This window comes from Lepidochelys olivacea (genome assembly GCF_965140295.1).
Source record: "Lepidochelys olivacea isolate rLepOli2 genome assembly, chromosome: 22".
Taxonomy (NCBI): domain Eukaryota; kingdom Metazoa; phylum Chordata; order Testudines; family Cheloniidae; genus Lepidochelys; species Lepidochelys olivacea.
In genome coordinates, this window is record NC_140432.1 from 16726725 (window position 1) to 16754053 (window position 27329).

Here is a 27329-nt window from a genome sequence, read left to right on the forward strand (position 1 = left end):
TGAGCGCAGCAAGTTTCAGTGCTGTAAAGGGCCAGTATAGACAGTGCACCAGCGCTGGGAGCCGCGGCCCTTGTGGAGGTGGATTTTTTAGAGCTCTCTCCCAGCGCTCTGCCACGACTACACAAGCCCAGTAGAGCTCTGTGTAGTGACGTGTGGTGCAGCCTAGCCCTGTCTCACTCCTGTGTGATCACTGGTGTGTCATAAGTGTACTCTGAAGCCAACTGGGTCTGGGCTAAGTCTAGTCCCGGTCTCTAGCTCTTTGGCTGTAGAGTTTATACCCAGCTTCAACCCTCTTTTCTAACCTCTTCCTCAGGATGTGGCACTCTGCAGTCCAGCTGCCTCAGACCTTGCACCTGTTTTCATACCCTTCTCTTCCCCCCACACCCCTTCTACCTAGCTGTAGGCACTCTGCATTCTAGTTTAACCCTTTTGGGGACAGTGTGACAGGAAAGCAAGGAGCACAGGCTTAGCAAAGAAGTTTCTTAACAACAGTCAGTGCTCTTATAAAGCACCAGAGAGCTAGTAAAATAAACTAAAAGTCCTGAGATGCCTCCTCCCCTAATCGGACCTCCACCCTTCTGGAAGTCTGAGGTTGGGACAGCATTTAGGCTAGGCAGGGTCCTTCCTGCTGATATATGATGACAGACAGCCCACCTTTTTCAGGCTATATCTAATTGTAAGCTAGGTAGCTTGATGAGAGTTAGCATGTGTACAGAGTATCTGAGGTAGCATGGCTTAGTAGGGCTGAGTACGTACCCACGGGTTTTGTGCTCAGCATGGCTCAGACATGCTGCTGCTCCCCCAATCCTGCAACTACACTACTATTCGTACTTGTGCGTTAGCTATCACAAGTATAGGTAAATGAGCTGGGAAATCACACCCCTAGCGTGTAGGGGAGATGTAGCCTTTCATAACACCCCCTTTTAAAATACGGTTTCTTCCCCTTTATATATGTGCCTAAGCTGACAAGGTTAGCCATGTGGTCAGTTCCTAGTACAAAACGGAGTCTGTCGGACCCGGACCCATCCTTTTACGGCACAGATGGATAGAAAGACAGCGAGTCTTCCTCATAGGAGTCTGCAAAATCTACTTCAGTTTTACGTGTTGTGATAGAGGGAGACATAAATGGACACTTCATTAAAAAAAAAATCAAAAAGTTCATTTAATTCCAAATGTAATACTTAATTCAAAAAGTTGGCAATGACAATTTTATGCAAAGACTTGCTTTATTTTTTTGGAGAAGGCATTGTGGTAATAGCAGCCTTACCATAGAAGCCGTTGTAACTAGCAACAGACGTTCATCTCTATGATCATAAAATTCCTAAGCTCCATGTCCGCCAATTTATGTTTCAGTATTTGCTCTCAGCTGCAGGTAAGAATTGAAAAGTGTTAGTCCTGGAGTCAATAAACTCAGCACAAACCCCGAGGAATTTAACTCAGTGCCCGGAGGCTGTGTGTTCGAGTGGTTACACAGTTTAGCATAGAGATAATTTGACCACTTATGTAATAAAAGTTGGATAAAAATGGCCAAGATATTGCTTGTGTATGGTACGTTTTCAAATCAGTTTATTTGGGAGACAGTCATATATATGGATTCATCCACTTGGTCTTCATTTTCACATTGCTTTAAAATCAGTTTGCTTAAGTCCTCTTCTTTCTGAAAGGCCAAGAAGTAGCCTCGCATTAGTGAAGATTCAAATTTGAATGCTTTTGTGTGTATTGGTGAAACTGACTTTTGGATGAAGATGATGTCACTGCTTTGTTCATGAATTTCTCCGGGAACTTCTTCTTCCTGAAATGGAGGAAATATGCAGATTAACTACCAGTGCAAAAACTTGACATTTGTCTGTAGTTTTCACATCTCTACTTCAAGAACAGTTTAACATGTTCTAGCAGAGGGTTTCTCATAACAGATTTTTTGGTTGCCTCAGAGTGCGGCCACCAACTCTTGCTGGTGGCTCCTCTGACAGTTTTTCCAAGCTGGAGCCCCACTGCCACAAGGCTGAAGCCCGAAGCTGAAGCTCACTGCCCCAGGCTGAAGCCCAGAGCTGGGGCCCAGGGGCTGAAGTCTGGAGCCCGCCACCGGACTGGAGCTGTGGGTGGGGATGGGGAGGCTTAAGCCCAGAGCCCCGGGGCTGAAGCCCTCTCCTGGAGCCCCGGCAAGCTGAAGCCCGAAGCCCCTCTACGCCTGGGAAGGTGGGTTGGGAACTCACCAGGTGCCTGAGGTGTTGAAGGTTCCTCCCACATCGAGCACAAACCACGGCCCCATGTGCCTGAAGATGTGCTGCCTGGAGTCCCCAGGAGGCTGTGCGGTGCATGGCACCAATCCCCTGCTGGTGGTGCCAGCAAACATCAAGGCAGTGCATCCAAGAGCAACAGCTGGAAGCTGTAGGGACGGGCTGCTGCTTTGTCCCCCATCCCTATCTCCGCCCATGAGGCTGTTGTGGCTGCAGAAAAATCCCCAGGTGGCCACATTTGAGAAACACAGTCTAGCATGTTTAAGTTTTTTCTTAATTTGGGTTCCTGATGTAACTGTCGAGTTAAGGCAAACACTAGAAACAGAGGGATTTACTTACCCTAAATCGAATAGTCTTTTCCCCACTTTCATGTGTGCAGTACATACAGTAAGTCTTGTTTTCTACCAGGACACTGAATGCCACAGGCAACCCTTCCTCCAATGTGTAGTCTTTGTAATAATGGATGGTGAAATGCACTCCGCATCCTAAACACAAAGTACTTACTGTTAGGAACCTGTGCAGAAAGTTTGCAAACAGCCATTTAAAAACAGACGTAAAGGGGTTCCAACAGTTTTATTATCCAGGCATCTTACTACTCCACCACAAGCAGCCTCTGTCCATGACCTTCCTGACAGCTGAATGGAGCTGGGATTTGTTTTGTGTACTGCCCTGTGACTGCTGATGACAAAAATTCAATTGGACTTCTGTTATCTTGTGGGCAAAAGAGTTAAGGGCTAGAGAGTGTGATGTCAGTGTGCAAATCCCTTGGAGCACATGCACAAGGTGAGGGTTGCATTTCCTTCTCATGTTGAATGTAAACAGGATCTGGAAATCTGGCACTGAACGAATAACTGAAAAAAGTGGGGGCATGTAGAGATGGTGCTGATGCACACCAAAAGAGACTGACGAATTGCTCTTCGTGCCAGATACGTTGCCTTGCTTGTTCAATATAAAATGATGCTTCTCACTGACACTTAATACAAAATGGGGATTCAGAACTTTGCTTGTGATAGAGGTCTTTAGAAATCTTTGCAGCACTTCCCTAGTCCCTGGGCTTAGTTTCAGGCTATAGAGCCACATGTCTCTTTCATAGGTGTGGTACAGGACAATGTTTGGGCGTAGGTGGGGGGGAGGAATTCCCTGATCTTTTGTCTGCCCACAGCTAGAACTTCTGATCTTTGGCTTCTGCTGTGATGTGAAGCTGTACTCAGATTGGCCGACCTCCAAAATGTGCAAAATCTTTTTTGGCGAGGATTGATGTCTTTTATCTGAGCTTAGCTCTGTTCTTAGCTGGCATTAAGGACAAACTACAATTACTAGAAACTGTTGCTAAACTTGGGTCTAGCTGAGGTAATCCAAGAGGTACATGGGGCAAAAGCGTACCTGGAATGAAGAGCTGGGGCAATGGTTACAGGCAATGTTCCCTCTCATTTTTGACAGGCCGTGTGTGCAAAAAATTGCGTCTGTTTAAATTGTTGTGCTTCTGTGCAAATTTTTGTGCATGCGGGGTTTTGCCGTGTGAGTGGGGTTTAGGATCTGTGTGCACGCGCACAGCTTAGAGGAAACAGTTGTTATAGGACATGTAGAAACCAGAAGTATCATACCAGGTATCATCTCTTGATCTGCCATAGACTCAAATACATTCGTGACAGTATTCTCTGGTCCTGGCTGTACCACGAGTACCTGATTAGATGTGTTTCGAAAGATCTGGTGCTGTAGGGAGTGTTCCTTCTTCCAGTTGTCGCATTCCAGACCTTTTAATATATACATTAATTAGACAGTCACAACTAACTCCACTCTTCCCAGAAACAACTAGGGACTTGGGTATAGTCCAAAGAGTGCCAGAAAGCCCCTTTAGCCTGTCTCCTGACCTAGTTCCATACAAAATGGTTGGTGGTGCCCACTTTATAACTTTTAGCTGAGTGGTTGGAGCACTCAGCTGGGATGTGGGAGGCCCAGATTCAGTTCCCCCCTCCCTGACAGAAGGGAAGAAAGGATTTGAACAGAGGTATCCCACCTCTCAGGAGATGCGCTAACCACTGAAGAATGGGATACTAATTCTGATGTAAGGTTCTCTCCATCTCTCCTGTTGAAGCTGTTCCATTGTGGATAAATATTGAAAGACTGATTGGAGCAGGTTGATTGGACCCAGGGTCTCCTGCCCCTCAGGTGGGTGTCCAAAGAGCTGGGTAGTAGACTTATTCTCTCGCTCTCTGGCCAAATGACTCTTTCGTGATAGAAATTATAGAGTGGATGGAGGCAGTACCTTCTCCTCCTCCCTTGAATTTTGAATGGGGCCGATCAAGTAGGCATGCTCAGAGGGCACCTGCTGGCTTGGGCCTCTTGGGTGAGGCATTTAGCCACCTATTGTCTCCCAGTTTGTGAATCATTCCAGGGCTTAGGTGGGAGGTAGATGTCTGGACGCCTAGTGTGAGGCAGCGGTGTGGGCCCTAGAGGCAGAAACTTAGGCATCTAGGAAACTTCTACTCTGAAAAACTTCGACACCAAGTGAGTTTAGGTGCTTACTGGGTTTGGTGGATCGCAGCACGGACTTAAGTAGATTAGTGGATTCCATCTTTACTCTTGTCCCCAAACTGCCCACCAACCAGTTTGTGCCCAGGGAGAGCCTCCATGTGATAGATTGAAGAGCCCTGCTCTACATGTTCCATCATTGGAAGATGGCCCAGGATGTGCATTTGCTCTTCCAGTTTAGACTTCAGAAGAGAAGGCTAAATACAGGTAAGGACAGTGGGTGGAGTATCCTATAGGTGGCCTTTCCCCGATCCTCAAAGCCACCTGTGTGCCAGGTGAGCTGCTTCAGCTGCAGAACATCTTTGACTTGGAGTCACTTAATGAACTCAGGAAGGAGGGAGTTTTTCCCATGCCCACCACTCGTGTGTTAAGGTCACCACCAAATACTGATGAACACCATGGGGGGGATTAGCCAACAGTGTTGGGAATGGCAAGCAGAATCAGCACTAGCTGAGTCCAGAGTCATAAATGTCAAACAGATTTCAACTTTACCTTCATCATCTGTGTTCCAAGCGAGCGACGAAAGGGGAGAAGAGAAAAAACTGTTAGACTGTATACAAACAACAGATCGTTTTCTAACCAGTTTCATTCCCCAGTGTAAGCTGGAAAGCCCACCTCCACCACAACCATCACCCCTTCCAATTATCCTTTCTCTGGAGATGTCGTATAAGCAGCAAGTAGCCCATCAACCGAGGTACTGAGTCTGCAATGCTCCAGATTGATGCCTATGAGGAAACTGAAGTGAAATCAGAATAACAGTGATTTAAAAACAATTCAGCATTTTAACAGCTGAAATTACAGAAGACTCAAGCCAGGTCTACATGACAGACCTGTATCAAAATAACTGCGTCGCTCAGGGATGTGGATGGACTTTGCCAATGGGAGAAGCCCTCCTGTCAGCATAGCAGTGGCCTCGCTAAAGCCCTACAGGGGTGCAGCTGCACGGGCACAGCTGCGCTGTAGCACTGTATGTGAAGACAAGCCCTTAGAGTGTTCGCTTGAATCTCAAGAAGCAGGTTTGGCTCCACTAACTTCTTAAAGAGCATGTCGGGAAGACTGACTCAGAGACCCAGAACTGTCATTCGCCAAGCTGTGAGGACCAGTATTGCTCTGAAGGCTTCACAGGTTATGGAGAAGCAAAGTGGGCAGCTACAGAAGTCCATAAATCAACCCCAGCAATGGACTGAATTGCATGGCAAGTGCTGATCAGCTGCACAGAAATCCCAAAATGCACACCCCATCCAGTTATAAAAGAGGAGAGTTACCTGCAAAATAGAGGTCAAAGTCTTGCCCAAATTTCACTGCAAACACACGGATCTCTTCACAGCTCATCTTCACTCTGAACAGAGCAAAGGGAAAGGGTTCAGAGATGGGAACAATACTTCTCACCCTCCAGATCTAGAGGGCTAACTTGGGCCAGTTCTCTGCTCTCAGCTGGTGCACAGTTATGCCCACAACAGGGCTGGGAGGGAGACTGAAGTGTTTCACTACACATCAGTGGGAGGGCTGACGTTACCACTTAGTACAGGGGAGAGGGCAGACTGATTTTTATTTTATTTTACTTTTTGTAGTGCCCGTCATAGACTCTTGAGTATCTGTTTCTCCATTACCTTGTACCTTGTGTCATTTAAACCAGTGTACACTGGATGTAAAATACTAGAATTATGGTTTGATGCTGTTTTTCACCTTTTACACTCTTGCAGTGGTGTAAATGATGTCATAAGACATAGGGCAACAAAGAATAAGACCCGGAGTGCTTTATGCTAATTAAACAGTAGTTCATAGAATCATAGAATATCAGGGTTGGAGGGGACCTCAGGAGGTCATCTAATCCAACCCCCTGCTCAAAGCAGGGCCAATCCCCAATTTTTGCCCCAGATCCCTAAATGGCCCCCTCAAGGATTGAACTCACAACCTTGGGTTTAGCAGGCCAATGCTCAAACTACTGAGCTACAAATTTGTAAATGTCACTCATTTAATGAATTGCTCATAAGAAACCTAAAATGGTGATAGCTCAGCAAAATGCCATGTCACCATTTAATCTTCCCTACTGTGCAAGCAAAAAGTTATGTTACCTTGTGTGCATTTGGTTAACTGTTTCCAATTTGGGATCCTACGGATGTTAGTGTGACCTATAAAGTTTTAGGGATCTTTTTAGTTGATAGTGTGAAACATCTTGGGCTGGGCTGGTGCAGTGCTTCCAGCAGGGAAGGGGGATGTAATTTATTTTGCAGTGGTGGAGATTTGCTCATGGGCAGGTTTTTAACCATATTTTTAGTCCAGGTTGAATTCTGGCTCTGTGACCTTTATGCGACCTCTTTAGAGAGAGCCAGCAGACATCTAGAAGAGGAGGCTAAAATGTTTCACCCAGAGGATAACAACTCATTTTCCATGTTACCAAACTTTATTCACCAAAAGACTTACATCTTCAAACCTGGAGATTATCTCCACAAACCTGCTGGCCTCTGTGGCTTACAGGTTGCAGTTCTGTCTCCCTGCCTTCATGGCTAACTTGAAACTACTGAGGTGCTCTTAGATCGTTCATGTTCTTAGAGGTTCGTGCTGTGCAACAGCCTCTTCAAGTGACCTTGTATGGCAGTCAGACAAGTAGACTTTTCCCCCTCCTACCTAAAGGCAAGGTGAGCCAGAGCTGCTGCTAACGCATGTGCCCATACGAGTAATGGCCATAAAATTGCCAGGCCTGTTCACTTTACGTACAGCTACTCCATACTCTTCTGTTTTGTCTGACTTCAGATTTTACAGGTTGATTTGAGGAGAGACTATGCAGTTCACAAACATCCCTGTCTTCAGTGCTAGCAGCATGTCAGGAAAGGCGTATGGGATGTGGTCACCTCTCCTGCCTGGGATTTGACCCACAGGTTTCAGGATTCCAAATCAGCAATTCCATTGCTGTTAGTACTATTAGCTGGCAATGGTGGCAACCCGAATACTCTGGTGACCAGAACAGAGAGACCAATCCACGTAGGTACGTATGCATGGGCACATTTCTTGGTTGTACAGTGCAATACACCAGGTCTGGCAAGAGGCTGGGATATTATAGAAGAGATTTTAAAAGCTAAAGTGCCAAAAAAATAAACTACTGTACAGTTTAAGAAGTGATCAGCTAATTTAGAGCAAAAGTTGGCATTAAAACTCCTGCCCAATAGAGTACTGCTACATTTAATCTTTTCCTGCTTGCTCTCCTGCTAATCTAGCTGTGACTAAACTCTACCAGAAGAGTGAGTTTCAGACAGGCCCAGTTTCAGATGTCCTTAATTAAATCTTCAGTGTTTGTTCTTCCTCTTGGCAACTGAGATTGCTGTTCCTGTTGCTTGAGACTCCTCATGTAAGTAAAGATATTGAAAACTAGGTAGATCTGAGCCCCAAATTACCATGAACTGTAGGGTGACAGATGTCCTCAATGGGTTCTCTTCACTAGATGGTTAACTGTCTAGCTAACTAACTAGAAACAAAACACAATCTTCTGTAACAGATTGCAAATGAGTGTCTACATACAAATAACGCAATTACTAAATTATAGTTCCCAAAAGGCCACAGACCTAAAGTTCATATTCCCCTCTCCAGTGTAAGAGGTGTTGGTCACACTTTAATCACAGTGAGTAGTAAGCATATCGGGAGGGTAAGAATTAGCTTCTTAGCTGTCTGGATATATTGCTGTAGAAGTAAACCCACAATCTGTAATCTCCAAGATGCGGTACCTAACTATGTATTGTTATATGCTGAATTCTTCACAGGCATATGCAATTTTTCACACTGTACATAACCTCTGAAACGTTTGTTCTCCTATAAAAATATATTAATCATTTCCCTTGTTCCTGTTAACACTAATGATGTGAGATGGCTCTCGTTTGTTTGTTGGGGAATGCTGTAGTAACACCCAACTCATGCATGCTTCCAAAAGTATATCTCATAATCTAACTTGCTTTCACTGAGGGTTCAGATGGGGTTAACTAATTCTCCACTCAAGGGCAAACTACAACTTGGTATAAGTGTTAGAAGGATTTTCTGTGAGAAGTACTAGGTATGGCTGTAGGAAAGGAGTTGAAGTGGGCCTGGTTTCATGAATACTCCCTGTAAGGGAACTTTCTTTCCAAGATACCGTCTTGGTAAATCTGCAGAGTGGGGCTTCCATGGGGATATAGGTTTGTATTCTGTACCCTACTTTTCACCATCACTGATTGAAAAGAGGATATGTGCAAGAAGGAGATACCAACACTTCTCTTCCTCTGTGCCTCAATTACAAGTGGTACAGTGAAGGATAATTATGGGGGGTGTCAAATAATTTGCCTAAATGGAGAATTATTTCAGGGTGGTTTGAGAGACTGCAGATCGCTTGGTATTCTCTCTCGATGAGGAGCAGTAGGCAGTTGCGAGTTTTCCTGCATGTATTATTTCCTTCTGAAATAGGCTTGTTTACCGCTCTTACTTTTTTTTTTTCTATGTCTACCACTTTACTCTTTCTTGGCTCTTATATCTTGAGTGTTTAGAAATTGCCTTTTTTATTACTCTTAATAATTTGTAAAGGGATTATAACCAAATGGTCTATATCCTACTATTGAACTGTCCTCAACTTGCTGCTTTTACATCTAACACAGACAAAAGAGGAAAACAAATTGGCACCCAGAGTAACTATACAAACAAATTTGGGAGTTTGATGGTAGAATAAATCTAAATTCCTTTCTGGAAAACACCAATGCCTCATTATGGCTAGCCTTGAATAGTGGCCCACTCTGACAATGAGTGTTCAGCTCAGGTAGGAAGAGATAAAGTCTAGTCCAAAGCACTGTGGATTTACTGGGATTTTGGATTCCCTGCTGCTTTGCCACAGGGAAACCTCCATCTGCATCCTTAATAGCTTTGCTAACCATTAAAGATACTGACAGGTTTCAGAGTAGCAGCCGTGTTAGTCTGTATCCGCAAAGAGAAAAGGAGGACTTGTGGCACCTTAGAGACTAACAAATTTATTTGCGCATAAGCTTTCGTGAGCTACAGCTCACTTCATCGGATGCAAACTATACACAGCACAGGTTACCTCACATGGCTTAAAACCCTCCCTTCTTGTTACTTTCCATTTTTCTCTCCTGAGCCACCAGAACACAAATGTGCTCTTTGGTCTGTACTCTAATGAAACTCTGTCAGTTTTCTGAACTATATTTTGGAATTAACTGTTTTTGGTTGCTCTATTTAAATTTACAGAAGTAAAACCCTTCTGAAAACTGACTCAGGCAACAGCTAGGTCTATTTTCTTGGCTTTGTGAAATGCTGCAAGACATTTCATCACTGGTCTGACACAAGCATTTCTGTAAACTGGTGAGAACATGAGCAAAACTGTACGTTAACCAAGCTGCCCTGCGGGTTTGATACTTCAGAGGTGACAAACCTGGCACCTCCAAATTGAGATTGAGATGCCTTTCCACTAACCACAGTAATGTTTCCTTGGTAAATCTGATCATACCAGCAAACACCAGATCTGGAGATGAAAAGTGCTTTTCATTATTTGTATGTGTTAAGTGGCCACTATTTGCAACTGTAAGTCTAATTGCTGGGGTCAATGCCTATAGGAATGGTCTAGAATACTTGGTCCTGCCTCAGTGCAGGGGACTAGATTATATGACCTATGCATGTCCCAGTCCCATATTTCTATGATTCAGTATTTTATGAGCATCCTTTATTATTCAAATCTAAATAAATAAATTAAAGTACACAATTTATGTTAAAAGTCAGCTAATTAGGGGCATCTTTTTAAGGGTGAGAAATTCTACACAAATTAGATTCAAACTGAAGCTTTCTGCACATTGCTCTCATGTTATTAAATGTCACTCTTTTCCATGGAACTAACCATCCTCAAACACTAGACTGCCACATTTCCTCCAAATCCACAGCATCGTTACTGGCAGATGAAACAAAATGCTGCAATTGTACAGCGATTAGTCTTTTGTTAAAATACACATTAATGTTACTTTTCTTGTGAACAGCTCAGAGCACACGGAGTGCCTCCTTCAAACCTATTCCACTCAGGCAGGACTTTATCTGCCTCCCAACCCTACTCACCATAACAGTGCAGACTGAAGTCACTAATAAACCTGGGCATATTTGTTAAATGCAGGTGCTTAAGTGAAGGCTCCGTGTGGAGGACAGCATTTGCCTCTTACTGTATAAGCCAGGGATGGCAAAACTGCTGCTCTTTTACAGTTAAAGTGCAGCTTGCAGAGCCCCCCCCCCCCCCCCCGCATCCCCATTCTCTGCCTACCAGAAGGGGGTGGAGCTCATAGCTTCTGCCCTGGCTGCAGCATGGTGGTGGGGCTAGGGGCTTGTTCCAGAGAGAGGATGGTTGCCCGTTGAGAGTGTGTGGGGGGGAACAATTTAAAAGCCCCCCCCCCCAACAGCTTGAGTTATGCCCCTCCCAGGTACGCCCTCCCTCTTACCCTCAGTGGTTCTCCCTGCAGATCCCAGCTGTTTGCTGCTGCCTCTCCCCACAGCCCAGCTTGCCAGCTCCAGCAGCTGCTGTGCAGGGAGGGGGCCCAGTGGCACCTTGTGACTGAAGGGAGCCTGCAAATCCTGGCAAAAATCTGGGGGGAGGGTATGTGGCCCTATGTCTTCCCCCCCACCCCATGTCACCTCAGACTTTTGCCCAGCAAGGAAGGGGGTGTCAAGGTTTCAACCCTGTGGGGCACTCCTGCCAGGGCTCGGGACTTCAGCAGGAGCAGGGCTGAAGCCCCAAATCCAGACAGACACCTCCTGGCAGACCACAGCCCCAAGATCCCCCTCCCCACAGGGCTGAAGCCCTGAACCCCACCACCCCAGCAGTCATGCCCCGTTCTTGAACTTCTGAAGATTGTCATATGCAGCTTGGAGGGTGAGTAAGTTTGGCAACCCCTGGTATAAGCAAACATTTATTTTGCAAGGTCTTTCTACGCTGAAAAAACTATCAAACAAAGAAATGCACAACACTTCATCAGTTTCAAGGTTCCGCTGTGCCGATTGGGGGAGTAAGAATCAAAGCAGCAGGGATTGCTGGTCAGGGCCAGAGTTTTCTCACTGGAAGTCTCTATCTGGGCACTTTAACTCAGTGCCCAAAAGAGCTCTCCTTCCGCCCCCCGCCCCGCTCTTTAATAAAACGTATGTGCCGCCCCCGTGAACTGGATCAGTGGGTTTTCAACCGGTTTTCATTGGCAGACCCCTAAACAATTTCGAACAGAGGTATGGACCCGTTTGGAAATCTATTTTCTGGATATATAGTTGAATTCAGTTTTCAGTCTCTCTTGTCCCAGGCAGGCTGAGAACCCCTGAACTGGACCGGTCCAAAGGGAGATGTGTTTTAAAAGCAAAGGTGGATGTTGGGGAATGAAGGGCGAGGCTGCTCCAGGCGCCAGCCGGCTGTTGGCTTGTGGAAGTTAGGGGGAGGAGGGCACAGCCGCAAGCGAGCCCCGGCTGAGTTTCGGGAGCAGCCTGTGCGCCCCACGGAGAAGCGGCGGGGCTGGGTGGAAGCCGGTGGTCGCCTCTGTCCCAGCCGCCGGGGCTGTGCCGTGGGGAAGGAGCGGGCTCGCTGCGCCGAGGCTCCTCCCCAGTGCCCCAGCCCCGAGGCACCCGCGCAGGGAGCATCCCACCCCGGGACAGCCAGAGAGGTCCCGGGCGGGCGGGGGCGCGGGGGGAGCGGCCGGACCACCGGCTCCCGACCCCGCTTGGCGGGGCTCCGCCCTAGCGCCAGCGCCCCAGCTTAGCTCCCGCCACCCCCGAGGCCGGGCAGCGGTCCCTACCTGCCTCCTGCAGCCGAGTCCGGAGCGCAATGCGCAGCGCAGCCAGAAGCCGGGGAGGGAGGAGCGCAGCCCGGCTGGAGGCGGGGAGAGCGCAGCGCACGCTGCCTGCTCGCGGGGGAGGGGGGGGTCCCCCGCCGGGCTCCCGCCCCGCCGAGCCCCGGGAGCTCACCAGCGAGCGCCCGTCGAGCTCAGCCCCGCGCCCTGCAGAGCCCCTGACTTGCCCTTGGGTTATTTAGCTGCAGCGATGCTCGAAGCCAGGTCCGCCCTTTGCTCTCCTGCCCCGTTTATACTGCTAGGGAGCTGCAGTTCTCTAGCCAGAAGGACCCCAAAGCGCTTTGCAAGCCAGACCCAGGAACCACTTCACCTGTGGTTGAAATGCAGCCTCCTCTGGGGTGGAACACAGCAGCTGACAGCTCAAAGTTACATAGGGTGTGGAGTAATCCCCATCAAACTGGAGCTTCAGAGGGAATGAATGGAATTACCCAAATCAGAAGTGAGCCAGGACACCAGAAGCAACAGTTAACAGTTGTTTTCTCATATACTATGGACACTTTAATGACCATACATCTTCCAGACTTTAGTTTTATATATTGTCCAAAAGAAGGCACTTCCAACTAGCAGCTTGCCCCAGCATCATGCTGCGGCATTGGCTAGATTTTGAGGCATGCTCCTTCAACATCAATGATAGGGCTTTGTATCTGGGGACCTGAGCTGTTGCATTTTACTCTGGATTCTTGTAATATTGCTATGAGAAATATCAAGCCAACTAGACAATCTGAAGTGTAAATCAGGATGTTCCCAATAGATCTGTATACACACAGGCAGGCCCGTATCACTTCCCCTTTTGTCAGCACAATCAAGAAACAAAATATATCAGTTTGTGCAGTGTGCTGGAGCTTTCAGAGTGGGACATGCCAGCACATGCAATGCTGGGAGCTTGAGGCCATCCCTGCAGAAGGCACATCCTGTTTTCTTACCCAACTTGTTACAATCAGCTGTCTTGCTCTGTAACCGATGTCACAGATGGAAGTTGCAGTTTTGAAACAGATGTCAGAAATAGCATCAGTGCATACTCTTCCCACCCACCCCCCACTTGTGTAAAACATCCCGCAAGTGTCTCTCCCTTGCTCTGGAGGGGCCACTTTAGGTGTGAATAGTCAATCTTTTGGTTGTAATTAAATTGCCAAGAAATATACCAATTGTGAGAATGTTTCTTTAGTCCAGTAGGATGGAGGAATGAGACCACCAACTCATTTTCCATGTTACCAAACATCCGCCAGATGACATTGTGTTTCTATTTTATACTGACCCAGGCTGGATACAAACTAAAAACAAAGAAATAAAAACTTCTGTGTCCCATTACTAATCCCCCAAAACCTTCCAGTCCCACAATGTGATGCTAATTAGTTTGTCATTCCTTTGGGGACTGTCTTTATGTTTGTACACCATGTAGCACAATGCGGCCCTGATCTTGGCACTACTGTAATACAAATAATAATAATAATAATAATGAATAATAATAGTCCCATGTTTTGCTATCTTTTTTATAATGCCAGATAGCAAAACACCCAGGGAGTGACTGTCCAGTCCACCCGCTGACTTTGGCAAACTCAAGGTTTATGACTAGGCTAACAAATATCCTTATAACAGGTTTCAGAGTAGCAGCCGTGTTAGTCTGTATCCGTAAAAAGGAGTACTTGTGACACCTTAGAGACTAACAAATTTATTAGAGCATAAGTTTTCGTGAGCTACAGCTCACTTCATGGCATGTATACAGTAGAAAATGTAAAGGGGGGACTTTATATACACAGAGAACATGAAACAATGGGTGTTACCATACACAGGACAGTGGGGTGGGAGGAGGTATTGGTTCATATTCTCTCTGTATATATAAAGTCTGCTGCAGTTTCCACGATATGCATCTGATGAAGTGAGCTGTAGCTCACGAAAGCTTATGCTCTAATAAATTGGTTAGTCTCTAAGGTGCCACAAGTACTCCTTTTCTTTTTACTGTAATGAGAGTGATCAGGAAAGGTGAGCTATTACCAGCAGGAGAGCGGGAGTGGGGGGGGAACCTTTTGTATTGATAATTAAGGTAGGCCATTTCCAGCACTTTACAAGAACAGTAGGAGGGGAAATAAACAAGGGGAAATAGTTTTACTTTGTGTAATGACACATCCATTCCCAGTCTTTATTCAAGCCTAAGTTAAATGTATCCAGTTTGCAAATTAATTCCAATTCAGCAGTCTCTCATTGGAGTCTGTTTCTGAAGTTTTTTTGTTGAAGAATTGCCACTTTTAGGTCTGTAATCAAGTGACCAAAGAGATTGAAGTGTTCTCCGATTGGTTTTGAATGTTATAATTCTTGACGTCTGATTTGTGTCCATTTATTCTTTTACGTAGAGACTGTCCAGTCTGGCCAATGTACATGGCAGAGGGGCATTGCTGGCACATGATGGCATGTATCACATTGGTAGATGTGCAGGTGAACAAGCCTCTGATAGGTTTCAGAGTAACTGCCGTGGATAGTGTGGCTGATGTGATTAGGCCCTATGATGGTGTCCCCTGAATGGATACGTGGACACGTTTGGCAACAGGCTTTGTTGCAAGGATAGGTTCCTGGGTTAGTGTTTTTGTTGTGTGGTGTGTGGTTGCTGGTGAGTATTTGCTTCAGGTTGGGGGGTTGTCTGTAAGCAAGGACTGGCCTGTCTCCCAAGATCTGTGAGAGTGATGGGTCATCCTTCAGGATAGGTTGTAGATCCTTGATGATGCGTTGGAGAGGTTTTAGTTGGGGGCTGAAGGTGACGGCTAGTGGCATTCTGTTATTTTCTTTGTTATGCCTGTCCTGTAGTAGGTGACTTCTGGGTACTCTTCTGGCTCTGTCAATCTGTTTCTTCACTTCAGCAGGTAGGTATTGTAGTTGTAAGAATGCTTGATAGAGATCTTGTAGGTGTTTGTCTCTGTCTGAGGGGTTGGAGCAAATGCGGTTGTATTGCAGAGCTTGGCTGTAGACAATGAATCATGTGGTGTGGTCTGGATGAAAGCTGGGGGCATGTAGGTAAGTATAGCAGTCAGTAGGTTTCCGGTAAACCTTCACCGCCCCCACCCCCCACCCTGCCGCTCTCCTGCTAAAAATAGCTCACCTTTCCTGATCACTCTTGTTACAGTCTGTATGGTAACACTCATGATTTCATGGTCTCTGTGTATATGAAATCTCCCCAATATATTTTCCACTGTATGCATCTGATGAAGTGAGCTGTAGCTCACAAAAGCTTATGCTCTAATAAATTTGTTAGTCTCTAAGATGCCACAAGTACTCCTGTTCTTTTTACAAATATCCTTATACTGTGGTTAGGAGGCAATTATTGCTTGATTAAAGAGCTTTTGTTACACAACCTGTGTTGAGGGGATGTGTTTTCACTTGCCTATTTTCAGGGGCCTTGGGGATTGGTGCATTTTGGTCCGTCCTCTCTTTGCCTGTGGCACACAATAGTGTAGTCTGCTAAGGGCTGTAATAGTCTGGTTTAATTCTGGTTGCTGGGTATACTGTGTGGGTGGATGGCTGTTGTTGGTGGCCTGTGATGTACAGAAGGTTGGACTAGATGATCTGGTGACCCCTTCTGGCCTTAAACTCTATGACTAGGAAAAGGCTGGGGAGATCAGCCAAATATTCTAGAGGCCAAAACATGTGAACATGAAGCATTACAGTAAAGGAGAGTTTTAGGGAGGGATCTGAAGGAGGATAATGAGTTATCTTTGTGGAAGTTTATGGGGAATTTCTCCAAGGCTTGGGGGGCATCATGGGAGAAAGCACAAAGTTGCTTGTTCAAAAATTTAACAAATAGACAATAGAGGCTGACATCCTGGGCCAATCAGAGGCAAGAATTGACTTTCTGATGCTGAGTGAAAGATGATAGGTAGTGTGGGGATAGGTCATTAAAAGACTTGCAAGTGAAGACAAGTAGTTTATGTTTGATATGATAGAGAAAAGGACACAAATAGTTCGGATAGAGGGAGACAACTCTGGAGTAGAGAGGAAGTTCTGTGGATGATTCACATAGAAATGGTAGTTTAATTTGTGTTTGTGGATGAGATTACCCAGAGATAAGGTGGAGAGGGAGAAGCAAAGGGGACCAAGGACAGAGCCCTGTGGAATCCCTACAACAAGCTGGAGGAGGAATGAGGAGGCTCCTCCAAAGGACACCTTGAGCAATTGGAGATGTAGGAGGGGGACCAGGAGAGGACAGAATCATGGAAACCAAAAGAGGACGGACAAGATTGCAAGAAGAGCATGGATGACTGTGTTGAAGGTAACTGACAGGTCTGGGGGAAGAGGATGAAGTACTGGTTCGGAGATTTGACTAAGAAGAGGTTATTGGAGACTTTGGTGAGAGCGGTTTCAGTTGAACGTAAGGGGTGGAAGCAGATTGGAGAGGGCCTAGGATGGAACTGGTAGAGATTAATTCCAGACAGCAATTGTAAACCATGTGTTCAATTAATTGATAAAGTTAGATGGGGAGGTAGTTGGAGAGATAAGTGGGGTCAAGTGTTTGGGTTTTTCTTAAGATGGGAGAGATTAAAGCAGGTCTTTCGGTCATCTGATGTTTGCCTCCCCTCAGCCAGCGTTGCGGTAGCTAGCTTTCTCCCCAAAATCTGTTAAGAACCCCCAAAGGGAGTGATGGCTGGAATAGCCCGTCATCTCATTATTTCGTCCACCAGTTACACCCAGTTTCTAACACATCAATGTTGGTCCATACTCTTCTTGGTTACCAGGCATGATCTTAACACAGTCTTTGAGTTATATCTGTAGGCCTTTTTTGTTTAGACTAATTCAGTCTTTCCGTCTCACTTTTGCACCTTTTCGCATACCCATGTATTATTATACGTTATTGTGACACTTTATAACATTTCACTGTCTTCTCACAGTTGAGCTCATAATTAGGGTAAATTTTTGGCAATTATTACAACATCTGTTGGACCATCTCAGACATTAGTATTCATAATGTAAAACTAACTCTCCAATAAGAGCAATTGACTAATTCCTGATCATTTCACTACAGTTCACAGTTGCAGTACATTGAATATGGGCCATAATTTTGGGGAAGTATTTAGTTATTTTTCTGTCTTATAAGCAGTTTCATTTCTTGTCTGTATTTTTTACTTTTTCCTCCAAGAAACAAGAGAAATCAAAACTGATTCATGCTGTATCTTTGGTTGTTCTTATGTTTTTTCTTTTCTACACGGTATCAATTTAGGGTTTAGGAAAATAATAACTTTTAAATGCTGTTTAGTATTTGTGTTTTTAGTTAATAACATACATTTATTTTCTTGAAAAAAAACAGCATACAATAATCCAGAGAAATTAAGCACAACATGAGAAAAATGGTATTTCATTTTCTGTCTTCTTAAACGAGGTGTAGTTAAAGACTATTTGGCTTGAAAGCTGTCTAATTTTTGAATGAGATGCTGTAATTTATTATATGTCATTAATCCATGGCCATATTTATCTGATTAGATTGATCCAGGTTTCCAGTTTGACTTTGCATTGTCAGCCCAAGATGTTCTAGCAATAGGAAATTAATGATTTTCAGAAGTTCTTGCACATTCCAGAAGACAATTGTAATCCAGATTCTGTCTCCACAACACACAATGGGGCTTAGATACCAGTGAAGGTACTTGTTATGAATGCATAAAATAGATGTCACTTTTTATTATTTATATTTATTACATTTTCTATTTACTATCGAATTTTAGAAATGACAACATATAACTATGGTGAAATAAGACTGCTATGTATCACTTAAAATTCTTTCTCTTGAAATCATTACATATTCTTACTAGTACTATTTCCCATTCATCAGTCTCCAAGTTATTGACTACATTCTTGTTTCCACATGAGGAAGATTGCTTTTGTGATATAGAGGGACATGGTGTAAGAGCCTAAATAGAACAGAGAATGCTCGGAATGTTTTAATCACAATTAAAGTGTCTGAAACAGGTCTCCAGTCTCTTCTGTTTTCATGTATGGTTACATGTGTGCAGATGGAGAGGTGGCTTCAAGTGCTATTCAGCCTTCCATACTGGGATCCCACATTAAATCTTGGAACCTGTAGGATAAATATGAAATTAAAGAATTAGAATTAGCATAATTTTGGTTAAGGACATATATGTACTCTGTAAAGAAAGCCCTGATGAGCAAGCAGAAGAAGATCTTGAAAAGAATAAGTTACAAGGCCAGAAGGAATGAAGAAGGGAGGTCTGGTTCAACGAATAACTAATAAGATACGGAGAAATGTCTAAAAAACCAATGGGGTGACTGCAAGTAGTTTTAAATAAGACAAATGGAATCTGTCTTAAAAGGAGCCTGCCTTCCTACTCCACATACACACATTATGTGTGATCTTAACAGTAAAGTCTGTGTAAACCCAGGTGCAATGGAAAAACTGTTGATCAGCAAGAAGAAATAAGGATGAAAGGCCAGGCCTTGGGGGAAAAGGAGGTTGTAACTCTTATCTGGATTCAGACTGAAAATGAGGATAAATTGTCTCAATTATTTTTTAGCTGAAGTCTGTAATTGTCAATGACATAATTTGTTAAAGGGTATAAAAAGAGGTATGAATTTGAGGGTTCGTTGTGAGACCCTACCTAATCATGCTGGAGCACACCAAAATGAGACAGTTTCCCCTAGGTCTGGCCTATTTGTCAGCATACTGATTACCTACTTAATAATACTTTTTAAAAAAGGAGTACTAGTGGCACCTTAGAGACTAACCAATTTATTTGAGTATAAGCTTTGCTTTCGTGAGCTACAGCTCACTTCATCGGATGTGTTCAGTGGAAAATACAGTGAGGAGATTTATATACACACAGAACATGAAAAAATGGGTGTTATACACATTGTAAGGAGAGGTTTCAGAGTAGCAGCCGTGTTAGTCTGTAGTCGCAAAAAGAAAAGGAGTACTTGTGGCACCTTAGAGACGAACCAATTTATTTGAGCATCCGATGAAGTGAGCTGTAGCTCACGAAAGCTTATGCTCAAATAAATTGGTTAGTCTCTAAGGTGCCACTAGTACTCCTTTTCTTTTTGCGAATACAGACTAACACGGCTGCTACTCTGAAACCTGTCCTTAAGAATACTTTGTTACTGTATTGCTTATTTTTACGCGGTCAGGCATGTTTAGAGCAATTGTATAAAATACTATTTGGACCTCATAAAAGAATTTATGATTAAATCAGTGTCTGGTGGGTCTCCCATATTAATAGGAAAAAATTCTAATATTATTCATAGCTCTAATAGCACCCCTCTTCTGTAAATTCTGGGACCTCCTTGCCATCTGGCTATCAAGAAAGAGAAGGTGATTGTGACCTTCTGGCACCCAGTCATGTGTATGTGGGGCAGGTTGTGTGGAGGGGTTGTCGTGGGTAGGTGTGAGAGATGTGTAGGTGTCAGGGGAGGCTGTTTATAGGGGGTGTGTAGCCACCAGGTTAAGAACCTGTGCTCTAAGCATCAGTTTGGAATATTTAGATCTCCTCAGACCAGGGGTCTGATTCCCAGCCGGGCTAACCTCATTTCTCCATTATTTATTTATTTATTTAATTATTTTCCTGATGGAGAGAAATTGAGCCTTGTGCCATTTAGTGTGTGTCTTTTGGACAGTGCAGAGGGGAAACAGAGGTGCAGGATGCTCTGTGTGGATATTAAAGATTTTATGGCCCACTGCATAAGACCATCCTTGCCCAAAACAACTCTCTCCACTGTGTGGCAGGTGTTAGTCACTGCTGTGTGCCAGACTGCCCTTCACTGTGTGTGGGTGCAGGGGAGTTGAGTGTGTATGTGGGTTTGTGAATGTGGGTGTGTGTAGGTATGGAGTGTGTGAATGTGGGTGTGGTAGGGTGTATGTGTGATGGTGGCAGACCAAGTACCAGCTCTGGCCAAGGCCTAGGCGTGAGCTGAGAACTGACAAACTCACAGGTGGAAGCCACGATTATTCACTTGTGTATTAGTATAGATCAGAGTGATTGTTAAATATACAAGAATGTTTTTGGTATTTAACCTTAATGAAAATGAATGGGATGCTGCATGGATTGTTTTCACTTATCTGTATTGTGGTAGAATGCAATAGCAAACATTTACATTATATAGATCCCTATAACTAAAAATAACCCATCAAACAAGAAAGAAACCTTGCGTAATGTAAATAAAGAACTTTAACATGAAAGTGCCAGTTCTTGTGCATTTGAAGGCAAGTGGTAATTGTGTGTGGTGACTAGAGATCAAAAACTAAATGCATTCCTCTCTCTCTGCCCTCAAAGAAAGAGCCCAGTGGGTAGTGACCCTGTCATTTTGTTTCTGGGAGAAGAAGCTATAAATATGGACACAAGGAAGAATTCTTTATCTCGGTGCTATTTGGATTCTAACAGGGCAGAATAACTGAATGGGAAGACAGATCCCAAGAGTTATGCAAATAGCCCTGAGAGATTGGGGAAACAGGCAGATTACAAAATCTCTGCTACTGTTTGGAATTATGGACTGTGACTCACCTATACATACATTTTTTACCTGCTCTAACCTCTCAATAACTCCCATTCCTTTTTCTCAGGCTAATAAACCTTTAGTTTACTATAGAATTGGCTATCAGCGCTGTTTTTGGTGTGAGATCTAGGATGAAAATTGACCTGAGTTACTGGTCTGTTGGGATTAGTCATAACCTGGAATATTTTGTGATTTTGGGTGTGACAATTTATCACATAGTTCATCTTGCCTGGGTAGCAAGATAGACTGGCATGTCTAAGGAGACTGTCTGTGACTGCATTATAAGACTAGTGTAGTACTTTGGGAGTTCACACTTGGTACTGAGTTGGTGAAATCTAATTGTAGAACATACCACCAGTTTGGGGCATCTACCCTGCTTTTGACAGTCTGCCCTGACGTAGGCACTCACAGCTGTGAGTCACTCTAGACAGCGTGGTGGGGATTGTGGTGTGTAGGTGAGTGTGTGATGTGGTGTGTAGGGGTGTGTATGGGGGTATAGGTGTGGGGTTTGGGGGGTGTAGCTGTGTGGAGGTAAATGTGGGGGTTGTGATATGGAGGTTGGGGTGTGTAGGTGTGGGGGGTTGTGTGTAGGTCGGGGGTAGTGTGGGGGACTGGTCTGTGGGTGTAGGTGGGGGGCTTAGTGTGTGGTGGGTGTGTGCAGATGTGGCGGTTGTATTGTGTGGGGGTGTGCAGCTGTGTGAGGTTTGGGGGTGGGGGTGTAGGTGTGTGTGAGGTTTGTGGGGGGGTGCGGTTTGTGGGGTGTAGGTGTGTGTGTGTGACGTTTGTGGGGGGTGTGAAGTTTGTGGAGTGTAGCAGTGTGTGTGTGTGAGGTTTGTGGGCTGTCGGGGTGTGTTTGCGGGGTGTGTGTGTGTGGGGGGGTGCGTGTCATCCCGCCCGGGGCTCTGCGGTAGCCCGGACGAGCCGGAACCCGCCCACCGCAGCAGCCGCAGAGCCGGGGGCGCTTATTTCCAGCAAGGGCCCAGCCCCTGCCGCACTGACGGGGCTGAGCCCCCGCGCGAACCCCGCTTGCCCGAGCGCCCAGCCCAGCGCACTCGGCGGCCAGGGCTCGGTCAGTGCCCGCCTGCCCCCTGGCGGCGGGAGCGGGTAACTCCACCGCTGACTAGGCAGGGCTCCCCCGCAGGTGGTGCGGGGGGGGGGAGGATGCTGAGCTTCAGTGCGAAGTGCAGACCCCCCCCCTTCCCCAGTGAGGCGCGCCCCCTCCCCGGCGGCCGCGCGCTGAACCGTTAACGGCCGCTTCAGGCGCGAGCCTTCTTCCCCCTTCGTCCTCAGGGCGGGGCGCGTGCAGCTTGCGGGGGAGGGGGCAGCTTGGTGGGAGGTGTGCGCAAGGGCGGGGGAGGCCCCTTCCTAGTGCTGTGGGGGTAGGTTATAGGTGGGGGGGGTCACTAGGATTTGAGTGGTCATTGCATACCAAACCCCCCAGGAGACAGAGCTGTGAGGGTAAAAGGAGTGTATGGGGGGGGGTTACTAGGGTTTGAGTGGTTATTGCATATCAAGCCCCATAGGAGGTAGAGCTGTGGGGTGAACGGGGTGTATGTCTGGAGGTGCACTTTGGGGTGTATGGGGAGGGGTCACTAGGGGCTGCATACCAAGTCCTCCGGGAAGTGGAGCTGCAGGGGTGTGGTGGGGTAGAAATGGAGGGTGTGTGAGGGGGGTGCAGCAGGGAGTTTGTGGGGATTATTAGGATTTGGGTGGGCACTGCTTTCCCTAAAGAGGGGTAATCCCCTCTGAGATGGGACGGTGGGGGGCGTTTGGACCCACCACGCCCCAGTTCACACCTGTACTGCCCATAGGCCGCACAGTCAAGGTAGAGGCTTGTCAGAAGCGGCTTGGAGTGAATAATCATTTGCCCCTTCGTCCAAGGAGCTCACAACACTTGGCTGGCACTAACTAGTTCAGCCTCACAGGTCCCTGTGCGCTGGATGGGTGAGTGCCATTCCCATTTGACGTAGAGGGAAGGGCTCCACAGTGAGTGACGCTGAAGATAGAACCCAGGAGTCCTGTCTGTCTGTTTCCCCCAGCACTAACCCCTGGACCACACTTCCAGAGCCAAGAATAGAGCCCAGGAGTCCTAACTCTGGGCCCTGGCTCTCACCACATGATCAGGCTGCCTTCCCTGCAGCCCAGAGAGTTCTGCTTTGAGTGCTGACCGAAAGGATCACTCTATGGCCTTCTCACACTATGTCATGCTTTAAATAGTAATGTTTTTCATTGGTAGTTCTGGTACAAATAGCTCCATAGCCAGTATGGTGTCCATCTCAGTGTAGTTCACGACATCTGAGCTTGAGTATGGAATTGTACTCATGTTGTCTGAATTACTGTATGTAGACTGGCAGGTTGTGGCAGACGATCATTGTGACATATTGTTTCTTCAGTTCCTACTCTATCCAGTTGTGCTTCTCTTGCCACGCTTTACTTGGGGCTTTAGCTTCACCTTTCATAAAGTGGGAATCTATGGAGATCACATTATGCTGAAAATTCATGTTATAGTCTTTTGTTTTTCTGTTACACAAGATAAAAATATGTACTCATCAAATGTGACATTACACTTTTTGTTAGGTAACAATGACAAGTAACACAGTAAAAGCTGATGAAAATAGAAGTAAGCGTAGAAAGGAGATGGAGGTGAGTGGTTTTCTTTGACTTTGGTGGGGGAGAGGAATGGACGGGCAACCCTTCTAGGGATGAGGGGAGCTCAGTTAAAATGCCCATTCAGTCGATACACTCTTCACTGAGACTGCCATGGATAACTGTCCAATAGGAACAGTAGGAACAGGGTTCAGGCCACCATCTCACTCCATGTAAATTACAGAAGAGTTTTCCTGAGTGCATTAGGAGATTACAAAATAAAGCTTTTGCTTTTCACAACAAACGAAATTTGACTTACATACAGCAGCACTTCTCTGTAGGGCTTATCCTGATTGAAAGCAAAACTTCAGGTTGCATAGAAGCAGGTTGTCTATTGAACCACTCAAATCTCTCAACTCAGTGTTGCAAACAGACTTTAATTTCATCCATCCCCATAAATCAGCTTGCTTTCTCGCAGGTGGGAATTTGAAATTTCATTGCTATCTCTTATTCTGACTGGAATAATAGTGCCAGGAATTCAAGTGCTGTCTTGAACATGGTAAATTTTATTATCTTTCTGATAATGCTAGTTTTTTTAACTATTCAAGTACTCAAGGAAGACAAGACCAGTCTGTATGGTTAGGTTCATTTTGTGTATTTTCATTTCATTGTGTGTTAACATAGCATCATTGTGTGTTAACATGTGCCATATGCTGGGCCTGTTCAAAACTGTTGCCACTGGGGGGAAATCTGTGCAGCTGTCCCATACAGCCTCATCTGTTGGTGCTCAGAGCAGAAGATTGCTGCTTTTTTCATATGGTACAGTGCACTTTGTAGTGTCCTTTAGCAAGATACTGGGGAGGTAAAACTGACTAGCTGGTTTATGAGGTCTTGTCTATACAGCAGAACCATATTATAACCTGATAATCACATTACCTGTTCACATTCAGGATGGAGGCATAATACACTCACATGGTTAAGAACACAAACTGCATGTGAAGTCAGCAATATTATAACCTTAATTTAAAATAAAATCCAAAATGCAGGTCCAAACTGCAAAGTTTCAAATTCCTAAGAACCTGTACTAGCATGCATTTTTTCCCATGTGTTTTGTTACTAGAATGAAGCTTCAGAAAGTCCTCAGTTGTCCTCCCTGGAAAGACCAGACTTGGCTCTTTCTGAAAGCTCACAGTCACTTTACAAACCTGAAGCACTGGAAAAGGTTTTAAATGGTGATGTATTAAAAATATTCAGATTACTCAGACAGATAAATGTTGACATGAAGCACTCAATTCACATCTTTGAAATAAAATAAATATTTGTATTAACAGATATGAACAAGGAAATTAATAACCTGTTGTCAAAATATGCCCACATTTTAAGGCAAGTGAGCTTTAACCTTTTATACAATTTTTATATACTTAAAATAACCTGGGATAATTTTTGTTTCTTAGAATATTTTTAGTCTAACTACTTGCCAACTTTGAGACATGGATAGGATGCAATGTGGTTTGATGGGCTAATGCTTTCAGCTGCATGGGTGTAATTCTTCCCTTGATGCACGCTCATAGTTCTGAGTAGTGTTAGAGCAGGGGTTCTCAAACTGGGGTCGGGAACCCGCAGGGGTCACGAGGTTATTACATGGGTGGTCATGAGCTGTCAGCCTCCACCCCAAACTCCACTTTGCCTCCTGCATTTATAATGGTGTTAAATATATTAAAAAGTGTTTTTAATTTATTTATAAGGGGGGTCACACGCAGAGGATTGCCATGTGAAAGGGGTCACCAGTACAAAAGTTTGAGAACCACTGTATTAGAATATTGCCAGATTGATCACAAAACTTAACCTCAGAACAAAATACAAAATCCATCTTTTTGCCCTAGCCTTCCTACATGCTGACACTACAATACAAACACACGCAGTTCTTTTTATTGAAAAAACAAAATAAAAAACCTGCCTGCTTAGCATCAGGAAAGGAAGACAGAAATATTTTTAGCAATTTTTTAAACTGATGGAAGGCACTTGGATACTACACCGAAGAGTGCTAATATGAATACCTAGATGATTGATACATAAAGGTGGCATGTGGTGTGGTGGAATGTCTGCAATGTCAAGAAACTGCAGAAGGAAAAGATTAACCCTAAATCCTGAAATAACAAACTCCTCTATTTAGTCTGACAAGTTAGTTTCTAAGGTGCCACAAGTCCTCCTTTTCTTTTTGCGGATACAGACTAACACCGCTGGACTCTGAAATCTATTTAGTCTGTGAAACTGAAGAGTTAACTTAGTCATGAATTCCATTGACTGAGAGACAACAGATTTATAAGCAAAGCATGAAAGCAAATTCCAAATATCAGCAGTAGTTGAGAATGTTAATATTTTTAAGTATTTATTTTAATGTTAGTTTTTTTTTCCAATTAAGTGAGAGAGCGGCAATGGATGCTTCTTATGTACAAGAGCTTGATGGAATCTTGAAAGAAGCAAAGATCATAGAAAATCACTTGAAACAGAAAAGAGAGAGTCTGAGACACAGGTTCACAGTCATTGCAAACACCCTGCAAAGCTAAAATTGATTTTGTCTGGCAAATAAGCCAAAATGTAGGGCACAGAGTATTGGTCATGTATGGTGTTGTATACTAGAACATACGCTGTAAGGGAAGATGCCGGGTTTCATACATATTTAGTTTTCTGTCTGTATCTTTAACAGTACAAGCAATTTTTAACACTTTTGGAAGCAGCATACTTTATTGAAATATAGCAAAAAAAAAAATCAAAACGAAGACAACAGACAGTAATTAGTGCCGTGGTAATTAGTGATACAAAACACTGGTCTCCATGATAAAACCCGTACCTTTAAGGCGCTTTAAAAATCAAGTCATAAGTTTGTCATCTTTATTGACTTGCTTACGCTGAGCCCTGGAGTCCCTTCCCTTGAGTATGTTGAAGAGATGGGAAGAACAAAATAAGGTTTGGGATGCTTGAGATGCTAGGGTTTGGGGCTATCACAAGAGAACAGAAGCGGGGAGGATTTTGATACTAAAATCTAAGATTTTATCAAACATTGTTATGATTAAATTCCCCACCCTCCCCCCCGAACTTATGTGATATCCCTTATCAAACTTGGCTAACAGTATAAATGAAAATAGCCTTTAAATTGTTTTCCCACTTACTGATTTTCTGTTATTGTTTGTTTCTATACTGTCTACAAACAATTCTTACTAGAATAAATATTATTTTTTGGTCTCAGAACATAGAGAGAGGAAGGAAGCGTGGGAATGAGGAACTATCAAGGATCTTATTCCGGGAAGAGTGTAAAAATAGCTTTTGGCAATATTTATTTGAAAATACACTTTAGCTCTTTTATTGATTTTAAATGAATCATAGCGTTAACATTAACAATAGTTTGGGTCACATTGCCAAATCCCCAGGCAATATGTTGAAATTTAACCCCATACTATGTCAGTATTGTGTGGCGTATATACAATTTACTTAATACTTAAGTAGTATTTGAACAATTTTTCTTCACTGTCTATTGACTGAGTTCAAACAATGATTCATAAAATGTACAAGACATCATTTGTGCAGTTTGCCAGACTAATGTAATAAAGAAAACCACTAGAACGTCCTGTAGGATGGTGCCTAAATATCTTTGAAAATCTGAACC

The 27329-nt window shown here is 44.5% G+C and overlaps 3 protein-coding genes across 3 annotated transcripts in view; 2 read left to right on the forward strand and 1 right to left on the reverse strand.

Annotated features, from left to right (window-relative positions):
• The window catches only part of BCO2 (beta-carotene oxygenase 2), a 79484-nt gene that overhangs the window by 14427 nt on the left and 37728 nt on the right, over positions 1-27329 (forward strand). The gene's annotated exons all lie outside the window — the stretch shown is intronic.
• IL18 (interleukin 18) lies at positions 1208-12675 on the reverse strand. Its single transcript, XM_084612000.1, has 5 exons — positions 12548-12675; positions 6035-6108; positions 3842-3991; positions 2577-2722; positions 1208-1792 (listed from the first exon to the last, which is right to left on the reverse strand). The coding sequence occupies exons 2-5, from the start codon at positions 6099-6101 to the stop codon at positions 1562-1564; spliced, it is 594 nt and encodes a 197-aa protein (XP_084468126.1). The 5' UTR covers positions 6102-6108; positions 12548-12675; the 3' UTR covers positions 1208-1561.
• On the forward strand, positions 22095-26417 carry TEX12 (testis expressed 12). The gene is made up of 5 exons (XM_084612001.1): positions 22095-22148; positions 23657-23722; positions 24786-24897; positions 24997-25052; positions 26092-26417. The coding sequence occupies exons 2-5, from the start codon at positions 23663-23665 to the stop codon at positions 26230-26232; spliced, it is 369 nt and encodes a 122-aa protein (XP_084468127.1). The 5' UTR covers positions 22095-22148; positions 23657-23662; the 3' UTR covers positions 26233-26417.